The sequence below is a fragment of the Delphinus delphis genome, chromosome 15, assembly GCF_949987515.2.
Source record: "Delphinus delphis chromosome 15, mDelDel1.2, whole genome shotgun sequence".
NCBI lineage: Eukaryota > Metazoa > Chordata > Mammalia > Artiodactyla > Delphinidae > Delphinus > Delphinus delphis.
In genome coordinates this window covers 61,103,057-61,115,224 of record NC_082697.1, presented here as the reverse complement: position 1 = coordinate 61,115,224, position 12,168 = coordinate 61,103,057, and the positions used below count along the sequence as shown (strand labels likewise).

The window sequence follows — 12,168 nt, the reverse complement described above, 5'->3', positions numbered from 1 at the left end:
GTTGCAGGTAACATTCAGATATCCTGGATCAATGACACATCAGCATTTGTTTCTCTCAGCCAACCTGAACAAGTACCAATTGGTAAGTCTTTTGGACCTTTGTTTTGTGTATTAATGATAAGTGGGAGCTTGCCCACTTCCCAGTCTAAATGCTGTGGGTTCAGTCAGCTGATTCACAAGCGTTGCTGCCCGGTTTGTTTTGAACTTGTCTCTAAAATAAAGGAAATAATTAGTAAGTATCATGTGTAGATGAGAAAATAAGACAAATGTATTGATTCCTTAGATATACTATATCATATACTTTTTACTTTTCTATTCCTTTCCCATTGCCCTTTTTCTGAAATGATTCGTATGTTTACTATTTGAGGGTTAGAAATAGCAAATTGAGAGGAATAGGGGACAGACACCAAAAGGTGATCCCTGTATTGACCTGTTTGCCTCTGTACTTTTCCCATTTATTTATAATTTTTTGTGGTTTATTTATTCCATTAAACTTGTGTCACATACTTGTTTTACGAACAAATAAACTGAAAGATATTTTATTTGCTTCTAAATTAGGATTGTAAAAAGGTGGAATGCTACCTCTCTTATTGTTGGACCCTAAATGATTTTGATATTAACCATCACAAAACAGTCTATTTTCATAGGATGAAAAGCTATTGAGTTAAATACTGAGGAAAATATATATTGTTAAGCTGCTTCTTCAGATAGATTTCAAGTTCCCTGGTGCTTAATAATGTAATTTTTCTTTTAATTAAATGAAGTGCCACAGACTAAAACTGTATAACTCTGATAATGTAGCTATATGAGCAATTATATGAAAATTTCTATAAATACACAAATTCAGGTCAGAGTATTTTTGGTATTTAAAAAGAATTATATAACCATTGCAAGAATATATGCTATGTTATAGAAATGAAAAGTTTAGGCTCTGGAGTCATATTACTACACTACCTTTGGTTGTGTGACCTTGGACACGGTATTTAACCCTGATAAGCTTCTGCTTATCTCTATAAACTGAGGATGATGTTATGGATTTTTTAGGGTTATTATGAGGGCTGCATGAGATGATTATGTTTATAAAGCTTGGCATCACTATGAACTTTTATTATGGTTATTTAGCAGTAGATTTCAATGTGAAATGTACTTCAGGAGCTCATGACACCAGGAAAAATGTTGGATCCAGGGTGTGAATGATATTGCTAGTTACATGTTTTTTAATATTTGCTTATTTTTATGACCCATCCCCCCACAATCCTTAGAAAGACAGTTTACCTGGAATCCAAAGGGATTGAATTATTAGAGAATTAGTGGGGGGGCAGGGACCCTGAGGTTAAGACTGTAGTGAGACTTCGGTGTAGATGAGAGAACACTGAATGTTAACTCCCCACCCGAAATCTCGTCACACCTCACCTGCTCACTCAGTGTCACACTTCAGCTTCCTTGCTGGTCAGTCTCAGGAGCCATGCAGTGGGAGAGAAGGGGATGCGTAGGCTTTGAAGCCACGCTAACACGGGGAGTAGTAACCTACCTCCACCGCCTGTCAGCCATGCATTTTTGGGCATGTTACATAAACTCTCTAAGCCTCAGGTTCCTCGTTTGAGTGACGCAGATGATGATAGTTAGTTCCTTTGTGAAATGAGATCATGGATGTTAAGTTCCCAGCAAAGAGCCTGGCACTCCACCAGCAGTGCTTGACAATTGGTAGTAATTATTGAAATACTTGCTTGGCCTCCCTTGCTATGAACAGTAAACATGAGTGTGTGTAAATCAGAAATTTGTAAGACACTAGTGAGTAGTGCTTAGTTGAAAATACAAGCATAATTCCTTGTTTATGTGTGTGAGGTGTCAGAGCTTCTTTTATTATTCCTGTTACACCATATTTGACGTGCAATAATGATTACTCCCTTACTTATTATTGAAAGTGTCTTTCAATAGTACAGTAGCTTTTAAGCTCAGTACTTTATTCAGTGATACCTGAAATCAGGGAGCTACATTTCAGAATCATGTAGGCACAGAAGTCCTCTGATTTGCTTGTTTGCCCATCTTATTCTCTGTTGGATCCTCCTCTCGTGCCTGGCACATGCCGTGGCCTGAGTAGATGTGTGTGTGAACAGGCGATGTGGGGAGTAGGCCAAGATGAAACTGTGACCTTCTTACCTTTTTTCCTCCTAGGTTAAGAAGTTAGATGACTGTTGTCTTTTGATACATGCGGCTGTACTAGTAAAGTCTAATTTTCCATGATAGTCTCTTTTCTGACACAAATGACAACTCTTAACATAAATCCCTGGCAGTGCACGTACTGTGCCTACGGACCGCAGTTTCTTTGCCAGCAGCCATCTTTTACTCAGCCATCCCCCACCCCCAGGGCTTGGCTTCGTCTTACTTGCCTCCTCGTCTCAGCCTAAACAACCGTGTCTTCAGATGTTTTCTCTGGCTCCCTTTGCAGGGGATCAGACCCCGTTCTCTGTGCTAGCCTGGTATCCTTTCTTAATATACCTTGCTTGGTTGTCTTCCCAGATAGACTGAGAGCAGGGACCATATCTCTTGTTTGCCATTGTGTTTTCAGTGCTTAGAGTCGTAATGTCTGATGTTAGTAAGTGTATATTAAATAGTTGTTGAGCTGAATAAATGACATTCAAGGTGTTATGACTTAGAAACGCCGTTTTGCACCTGATGGTTGTATCTCATGTCTCTCGCCTTTTGCTGTGATTTCTGAAATTATGCAGATGTTTCCCTGAAAGACAATGTAAAATTTGTTTTTTATAGTGGTAATTTTACCAATGAGAGAGACCCAGGGTATCTAATGTGCCGCAAATCCTATTAATGTTATCTTAAACAAATTACTTATTCATTTCAGCGGAAACAGAGGGCTTGTTAGATCAATAACGTAATGTTGGAAAAATCATTAAATGCCTATTTATATATAGCAGCTTGTAATGGCTTCTTTGGCTTGGTTACAAACTATTTTTGATTTACACTTACGGAGTTGGTTTTTAACTGACACATGCCTTTTTCTTTTGGTAGTGCTAAGTCTAAGCAAGATTTCTTTAAAGCCATTTTCATGAATATGAAAACTCTTTTTCAGGTCTATTGAAATTATTAAAACTCTTTTACTGAGTGCCATTTAGTTCGATTCCTGTTGCGTTTTGTTTGCTGCTGCTGTGAAGATAAAAGAGTCCCTGGTTGCTTTGGGGTTCAGATAGTGAAAACCCATCCAAGCCATATTTTCATATTCTTCCCCTCTGGCTTTTCAGGGAAGGCAGCACGTGGCCAGTGTGGGACTTGATGCCATGGAGGAGATCACTTAGCCTCACCGTTTGAGAATTTTTCTCAGAGTAATCAAATAAGAAATCGCCTGTAATGGTCACATCTGAATACCTCAGACACATTTAGGATTTTTATATATCTAATATAGTTTTGTTAAATGGGGAAAAGAGCTCAACAATATTTCAAATGTATTAGCCCTTCCTAGTCATACTCTCAACAGTTAGACATTGTCTTGAGTGTCCTTAGATATATTATAAGGCATTATCTCTCTGCTTGTAAGTTTTATAGAAATAGCTTGAGGAAAATAACCTTTTCATTTGTTTTGAAAAACCGGAGATTAGAGTACACCATGAATACTACAGGAAAATTTTAAAGAGCAAAAATTGATGAAGGCACCTTAGTAGAGGTAAAAACCTATTGGTTATTTTGTAAAGCCAGCCCCAGTTCAGGGAGTTACAGAAATTCCTGATATACTGCCTTAGGAGCTTGTTCAGGATGATTTGTTGGGATGGGGGGAGGTACTTGGCTTCACAGCTTCACTTCAGTCCACAGTATGAGTGTGTTTATATAAAATCATCCTTTTAAAAGCGTAGCTTTTGATTGTGCTGAACAGATAAATATTAGAGTTGTTATACGACTTTTGAGGCGATTATTTGGTACTGGATTTGCTAAAAAGGCTGCTTATTACTTTAAACTTTACCTGTGCTTTTTGTTAGCCTTTTAATGTTTACCAGATCTGTAGTGATAACTGTTTTTCATTCGTGGGATTGATTTGTGTTCTCATTTTTCCTCAGTCACTCTAGCTAGGGGTTCCTGATTTTGTTGCTCTTTTCAAAGAACCAGCTTTTGGCTTACTTCGTTTTTCTCTGTTGTTTGCTGGTGTCTGTTTTGTTGGTTTCTGCTTTTTTGTTTTCTTGGTCTTTCTTTTGTTTTTTTTTTTTACTTGCTTTGGGTTTACTTTGCTCTTCTTTTCCAGTTTCTTGAGGTAGAACGTTATGTGCTTTTTTTGTTTTTAAGTCTTTAAAATTTTTTGAGCCTGGCTTCCTATAGTTTAGCAGTCAGCCCGTGATTGGTCAGGTGTTGTGCTTGAACACCTGGAGCCAGTAAGGCTCTTTGCCAATGAGGTTGAGGAACATTCAGCATCCAACCTTCAAGCAGTTCACAGTCTGCCTCAGTTTTCACTTTCGGCCGGATCTCCATTCTCCTGTGTGAGGGCACAAGGCCTCAAGCCCAGCTAACAGTGTGTGTGTAGCTAAGACTCTCTCCCAGTCATTGATTTTGACCTCTTTTTGTTTCTAATACAAGCATTTAAAGCTATAAATTCTCCTGTAAGCACTGTTGCAGGTGCATTCCATCAATTATACGTTGCTTTCATTATCATTAAGTTAGATACGTTTTTCTTTTTTTTTTTTTCCAGTACGCAGGCCTCTCCCGTTGTGGAGCACAGGCTCCGGACGCGCAGGCTCAGCGGCCATGGCTCACGGGCCTAGCCGGGATCTTCCCGGACCGGGGCATGAACCCGTGTCCCCTGCATTGGCAGGTGGACTCTCAACCACTGTGCCACCAGGGAAGCCCGATATCAGTCCTTTTAAATGTACTGAAATTTGCTTATGGCCCATAAGATATGACCTATCTTGCTGAATGTACTATGTACACTTGTAAAGAATGTGAATTCTGCAGTATAACGTTTGATCTATCGATATAAATATCACTGTTGTTCAGATATTGTGTCTTTACTGATGTTTTATTTAGCAGTTCTGCCAGTTTTTGAGAGAGGGTGTTAAAATCTCCTATGATTGTGGAATTGTCTGTTTCCCCCTTTAATTTTGTTATTTTTCCTGTCATGTATTTTGAGGCTGTGTTATTGGGTGTGTGCACATTTATGATTGTTTTGTCTTTCTGGTAAATTGACTCTATCATTATGAAATGTCCTTCTTTATCTTTTGTATTACTATTATTTCTAAGTCTAACCTGATATTAATATAGTCAGTCTGTCCTTCTTGTGTTTTTAATGTTTGGCTGGCATATCCTTTTTCTGCCATTTACTATCAACCCATCTGTGTATATATAAAATAGTCTCTTGTGGACAGCATATAGTTGGGTATTCCTTTTTATTAATCCATTCTGATAACTCTGGCTTTTTATTGGAGTATTTAGTCCACTGACATTTAATGTAATTATTTATATGGTTAGGCTTGTCATTTTAAAGTTCGTTTTTTGTTTAGTCCCTCTGTTTTTTGTTCCTTTGTTTCCCCCTTTCCTGTCTTCTTTTGGATTATTTGAAATTTTTAAAAAGAATTCCATTTTAATTTCTGTATTGGTTTTTTAGTTCTATGCCTATATGCATTATTTTTTAGTGGTTGCTTTAGAAATTTCAATATATATCCATAACTTTTCACAGTCCACTTAGAGTTCATATTCTCACATAGAAGGTAGAAACCTTACATCCATATAGGTACATTTACTCCAATTCCTATTGTCTTCCAGGCTGTAATTGGCACATGTATTACACGTGCTTTGATTATAAATCCCACAAAGTGGTGTTATAGTTTTGCTTTAAGCAGTCATACATATTTTAAGAAATTAAAAGGGGGGACTTCCCTGGTGGTCCAGTGGCTAAGACTCTGTACTCCCAGTGCAGGGGGCCTTGGTTCAACCCCTGGTCGGGGAACTAGATCCCTCATGCTGCAACTAAAGATCCCGCATGCCACAGCTAAGACCCGGCACAGCTAAATAAATAAATAAATATTTAAAAAATTAAAAGGATAATTTTAAAAATTTACCCAGATATTTACCATTTCAGATGTCTTCATTCATTCCTGAAGATCCAAATTTCTTCAGGGTATCGCCTGAAGAACTTCCTTCAGTATTTCTTACAGTGCTGGTGAGGTGGCAACAGATTCTCTTAGTTTTTCTTTATCTGAAAATGTCTTTATTTTGCCTTCATTCATGTAGAATATTTTAGCTGGATATAGAATTCTGGGCTTTTCTTTCAGCATTTTAAAGATGTTCCATTGTCTTCTGGCCTCCGTGGTTTCTGATGACAAGGCTACAGTCATTTGAATCATTGTTGCCCTCTATGTAACGGGTTATTTTTCTCTGGGTACTTTAAAGATGTTCTCTTTACCATTGATTTTTTAGCAGTTTGAATATGATGTACTTTGGCATGGCTTTCTTTGTAATTATCCTGTTGGGGTTGACTGAGCTTCTTGAATGTATAGATTTATGTCTTTTACCAGATTTGGGAAGTTTTTAGACATTATTCAAATATTTTTTTCCTGTTCTGTATTCTCTTGCCTCTCTGTTTGGGATTTCAACTACCTATATGTGGGAGACATTTTGCTATTGTTCCTGTGTTTCTTGATGCTCTTTTCATTTTTTTCTACCTTCTTTTTTTTTCCTCTTCTTCAGATTGGATAATTTCTGCTTATCTACAGGGCACTGACTCTTCCCTCAGTCATCATTATTCTGCTATTAAGTCCATCCAGTGAATTTTTAATTTCATATATTGTATTTTTCAGTTCTGTATTTCCATCCAGTTTATTTTAACCTTTTCTGTTTCTTGTTGAGATTTCCTATCTTTCTTTTATTTTGAGCCTATATTCCTTTACCTCAATGAACATATTCAGAATAGCTCTTTTAAAGTCTTTGTCTAATAATTCCAACATCTGTGTCACCTAGGTGTTGGTACCTATTGATTACCTTTCTTTTGAGAATGGACCACATTTTCCTGGCTCTTCATATGTTCAGTAATTTGGGATTGTTTCCTGGACATTTTGAATGTTCTTTTGTGGACTCTGGATTCACTTATATTCCTCAGAAGAGTGTTGATGTTTTCGTTTTAGTTTTAGCGGGCAATTAGCTAAAACTACAAACCCCTTCATGCTTGTGGGAAGTGGCTCAGATCTTAGCTCAGACTGCTTTCAGTCTGCCACATGCATGGTTAAGGGTCAGCCGGGGACGTGAGCTATCTTTACACCACATTTGGAGTTCCCATTCTCTGGTTTCCTCTCTTCGAGGATTCCTTCCTCATTCTGTGTTGCCACTGGTTGCCCCTTGTGTCTTCCCCTGACTCCTCCTACCAGAAAGACATGGGATTTTTCTATCAGAGTTTTAGTTGCTCTTTGCCCTTTTTACTACAGATTCCCTTTAAGGCAGAGTCACATCCAAAAAAAAAAACCCAGGAAATTCACCCTGTGGCAGTTTGCTTCCTCCAAGTTTTGACTCCCCTCCAAAATCTCCCTGTTTCTGCTTCTGTTCCAGAGCCTTTTGATACTTGTTTTTAGCATTTTTTTCCAGAGCTTATGTTGTCATCAGTGGAAAGGTCAGTTTGTTAGGAGGTGGAATGCCTTACCTTTGCTTTTTAATTGTTACCCTAATAGCATCTACATTTGACACAAAACTTCCTGCCATATTATACCATGCTGTACTACCTCTTTCTCTGTTTAATAACATTTTAAGAAAATCTAATGTTAATGCATTAAGAACCTGCTACTTACCTCCTTTAACCAATTAAAAGTGACTTAAGTTCAGTTCCTTTCAAATACACATATATACTGAGGGACAATATCCTGACAAAGTATTTGGTGTTTTGCTTCCATCTGTGCTACTTTTCATAGTTGGCTAGTGTGTTACTGTATGTTTATTCTTGTCGAAGAGGAAATGCACAAAACAGTCAAGAAAGAACCAGAAAACAAATGATGTTTTTTCTTGCATGTTAATTTTCCTAATCTTAAACTGTATTAGAGTTGGCTTACAACAATTATATTGAATTATAAATTTATAGCAATAAATAAATGAGTTCAACTATGACATGACTTTAAAATAAAAAGCTTGTTTTGGAGAGAGGCGATGGGTGACTTAACTTGTGGGTTAAAATGCTACATGATTTTTATTCTATAAGTACTGAAACCTGGAAACAATATATTTGTTTTTATATAGACAAGATTTTTTTTTATAGTATTGGCTTATGGAGTACTTTAGTTTGGTAAAGGAAAATCGTTATTAGTAAGAAGCATGCATGTCTCTATGTTTTGTGTAGATATCTTATTTGAAACCTTGTAAGAGCAACTGACTCTTCTTTCCCTCTCTAAATCGCTTAATCCACGAAAGGCACTGTGGAAATTTTTAATAATATTTATTAAGAACCTTCTTGTTTTACTAATTCCCTTATGTGTTTAATCATGAGAATTAGCAGCTTTATGCATCTCTGCTATGAAATCTGTATCAGGCAGATTTATTTAAGAGCGTGGCAGTAACTTGGACTCTTCCTAATTAAGGCATCAGCTGGTGTGAGAATAGGGCAGAAAGCTTCCTGACTGCCAGATAAGGCTTCCCGGGTTCTTAATATAATTGCCAGCAGTAAAGCATCAATGAGGAAGAGTCCTGTGGCAGTTTGAATGTAACCGGGAAAAATGCAGTGTTTGTGCTTCAGAGGCTGAATCTTCATATTCTGTTAAATTGCTTATTGTCCGAAGGATTGGGTTTGATTTTTTGTGTTTTGTGTTTTAGGGGCCATGTTATCTGGATCTAAGAACATTTGCTTTGTCAGAGTATTCAGGAAACCTATCAAATTTAGTTATAATGTCATTTGTTTAAAAATTACTTTTGTGGTGGTCTCCCGCCTCCAGTTTTAGAAGTAAATCAAACTCACTTTTGAAAATGTGAGAAATATTTGAAATTACAAAGAAGAAAACAATTCAACCATGGTCTCTCCATGTAGATATGAATACTAACAATATTTTGGTTAGTGTTTCCTGTCATTTGTTTTACTCTGTCTAGATAGTGTTTTCATAACATTTTTAATACTACTTGAGACCTGACTTTAAATGCATTTTTGGATCTGCTTTTTTAGTTAACATTATGTCACAAGCATTTTCCATGCCATTACACATTTTTCTATAAGAGTTTACTTTTTTTTTTTTTTTTTTGCGGTGCGCGGGCCTCTCACTGTTGTGGCCTCTCCCGTTGCGGAGCGCAGGCTCAGCGGCCATGGCTCACGGGCCTAGCCGCTCTGCGGCATGTGGGTTCTTCCCGGACCGGGGCACGAACCCGTGTCCCCTGCATCGGCAGGCGGACTCTCAACCACTGCGCCACCAGGGAAGCCCGAAGAGTTTCCTTTTAATGGATGCATTGTATTTCATTGTATAGGTACATGTAACTTATTTAACTATATCCCTTTTGGATGTTTAAGTTATATCCAAATTTTTACTATTTTAAATTAATTCTTTTTTTTAAATTAATTAATTAATTTATTTATGGCTGCATTGGGTCTTCGTTGCTGTGTGCAGGCTTTCTCTAGTTGGGGCGAGCGGGGGCTACTCTTCATTGTGGTGCATTGGCTTCTCTTTATGGTGGCTTCTCTTGTTGCAGAGCACATGCTCTAGGCATGTGGGCTTCAGTAGTTGTGGCGAGCGGGCTCCATAGCACAGGCTCAGTAGTTGTGGCAGGTGGGCTTAGTTGCTCCGCGGCATGTGGGATCTTCCCGGGCCAGGGCTCGAACCCCTGTCCCCTGCATTGGCAGGCGGATTCTTAACCACTGCACCACCAGGGAAGTCCTTAAGTTAATTCTTTAATGAGCATCTTTGTCTTTCTTTATATCTCTGATTATTTTATTAAAATAAATTCTGAAAACATGAAATCATTGGGTCCATAATGATCTTAAAAAAAAACGGAAACAACTCATTTGTACCTCTTTTTTATTAAATATTGGTAATTTTTGTTAATGGAAAAATTTTAAAGTACCAAAAAATTAAAAATTTGTGTAGTGCCTCTTCTCTTCTCAAATACTATTGCAAAGATAATTGCAATAGTATTTGAGATTTACTTTTCAACTGTGTATATTATATTTAAGTATATATTTTACCTTATAATATTTTATTCTTTGCATATTGTTTTACTGTGTGTTCTTTTAACTTACCAGTGCTTCATGTCTATGTAATAAGTTCTTTTTTTGTGTTTAGTTGAATAACATTTCATCATATGAAGGTATCATCGTTTATTTAACCAGTTCTTTGCTGGACACTTAATTTAAACAGTTTTAGGACTCTTGACTCCTATTTCAAAATAAGCTTTTATTTATTCTTTGTATTGAGTGTTAGACTCATTCTGTCAGGGTCACTCAAAAAGCCCACTGGGATTTTTCACTGCTATTTTAACAAATTAATTCCATTGACATCTTTATTTAGAAATATTCAGTCTTAAAAATTCAGTCTTTATGACCAGGAATATGTATCTTTTCATTTACTCAGAAAATTTTGTGCATCTTTGAATGTAGTTGTATGTTTCATTGTTCTTGTTGTTTTTATCATACATACTTTTCAAGATTATGCAGAATAAGTTAGAAAGCAGGTTCCATTGTGCCTGATTTAGTACCACAGCCATAGTCAGCTCTCGGGAAGTATTTTAGGATGCTGGTGGTTTTAGGAAATTTGAAGCAATGAGATTAATCAGCCTGCTTGCTCTTAGGCCACTGAGAGACTAAGTTTGAGAATTCAACACAGACCCTGTGTCTCTGATTCTTATTCTTGAGGCTTCAAATGCTGTTTGTTGTTGTTTTGTCACCAGAAATAATGAACTGGTTGATTAAATAGGCTAGCTGTGTTAGTCTTTACATGTTAGCATTGTTTTCTCAGACATGATCCCTATTGTCTACAACCTTACTATTTTAAAGAAAGGAAATAAATTTGGTATTAGCAAATTTGAAATACTATAAGTGAAATGATTTTGGACCACTTCAGTGGCTGTTTCAGGATATTATTTTGTTACAAAAAATGTTACCAGCGAATCTCTTGGGGTGGTGAAATTATAGGAAAATTTTACTTTCGTGTGTTTTTTTTTCTATCTTCTGTTTTTCTTTAGGACAGATATTACCTATGTACTAAAATATTTAAGTTTAAGAATAATGTCGTAGTACTTTCTTTTTTATATGTGTGGGGGCACAGCAAAAGGAAACGTCCTGCTTCTGAAATGCTTAGACGTCTAGCATATTGTTGACTGTAGTTATTTTATGGTTATCTTTTTTCTAATCATGAAATTTATGGAATTAGTTTCTCTGGATTTTCCTTCAACTTTTTGGTTTAAATCTGCTATTCTGGGAAGGTGGATATGAAACATTTTTGATTTGTGATGTTTGTTGATAATATTTCCACTGTTGAGTATTTTTGCAACCTGTCTTTTCTTGTTCATCCTGGAAAGAAGCCCAAACATCACTTTAGTAGCAGGGTAAATGTCACTTCATCATGTTGAGCGAAAATGCCAGAAAATGCTAGACCACTGAAGTGTTAGAGTGGTGGTTACTCTAGCACTTCAGACCAGGGTTTTACCTTAACTTCTACACCTCATGTCAACATATCTAGATATTTAAGAGTGTTTTTCAGGTTTCATGATTATAAAAAGCAAGCATGGATTAAAATAACTGTTTAGTAATAAGGCTTTATATTACACTGTCCAACTAGTAGGAATGTCTTTTGTTCTTTCTTAATGTGAATTGGAGTAACGTGGGGAACATCATAGAGATTTGTTTTCTAATTGCTTCAAAGGCAGAGGAGCAAACTGCTACGGTATTGGGAAAAAGAACATAGAAAAGACACCAACACATGAAAATAAAACTTTGAAACTGAGACTTTTTTTCTCATAAATCCTTTATTGGTATTATATAGATAATTTAAAGGAAAAGGAAATAAATTTTAATAGCGTATTATTTAGCAAAAAAGTATGAGCTACTTATAGGACATCTACTGATTTTAGTAATTGTTGTTTCCGCAAATATGAATTGTGTTATAGTGTGAGCAGGGTCACATTTAGGTGTGCATTTTTGTAATTATAGGTTCAGATGGATGTAAGCCTTATTAATTTATCAATGTGTATTGCTAGATACCTTGTATTTTTATGTTCAGT

General features: G+C 36.6%; 1 protein-coding gene across 4 annotated transcripts in view; it reads left to right on the top strand.

Annotated features, from left to right (window-relative positions):
* The window catches only part of PARN (poly(A)-specific ribonuclease), a 167,762-nt gene that overhangs the window by 59,946 nt on the left and 95,648 nt on the right, over positions 1–12,168 (top strand). For all 4 annotated transcript variants that reach the window (XM_060031775.1, XM_060031774.1, XM_060031776.1 and 1 more), the window contains exon 21: positions 8–82. In XM_060031775.1, the coding sequence (XP_059887758.1) occupies positions 8–82 (75 nt within the window). The remainder of the gene's footprint in view (positions 1–7; positions 83–12,168) is intronic.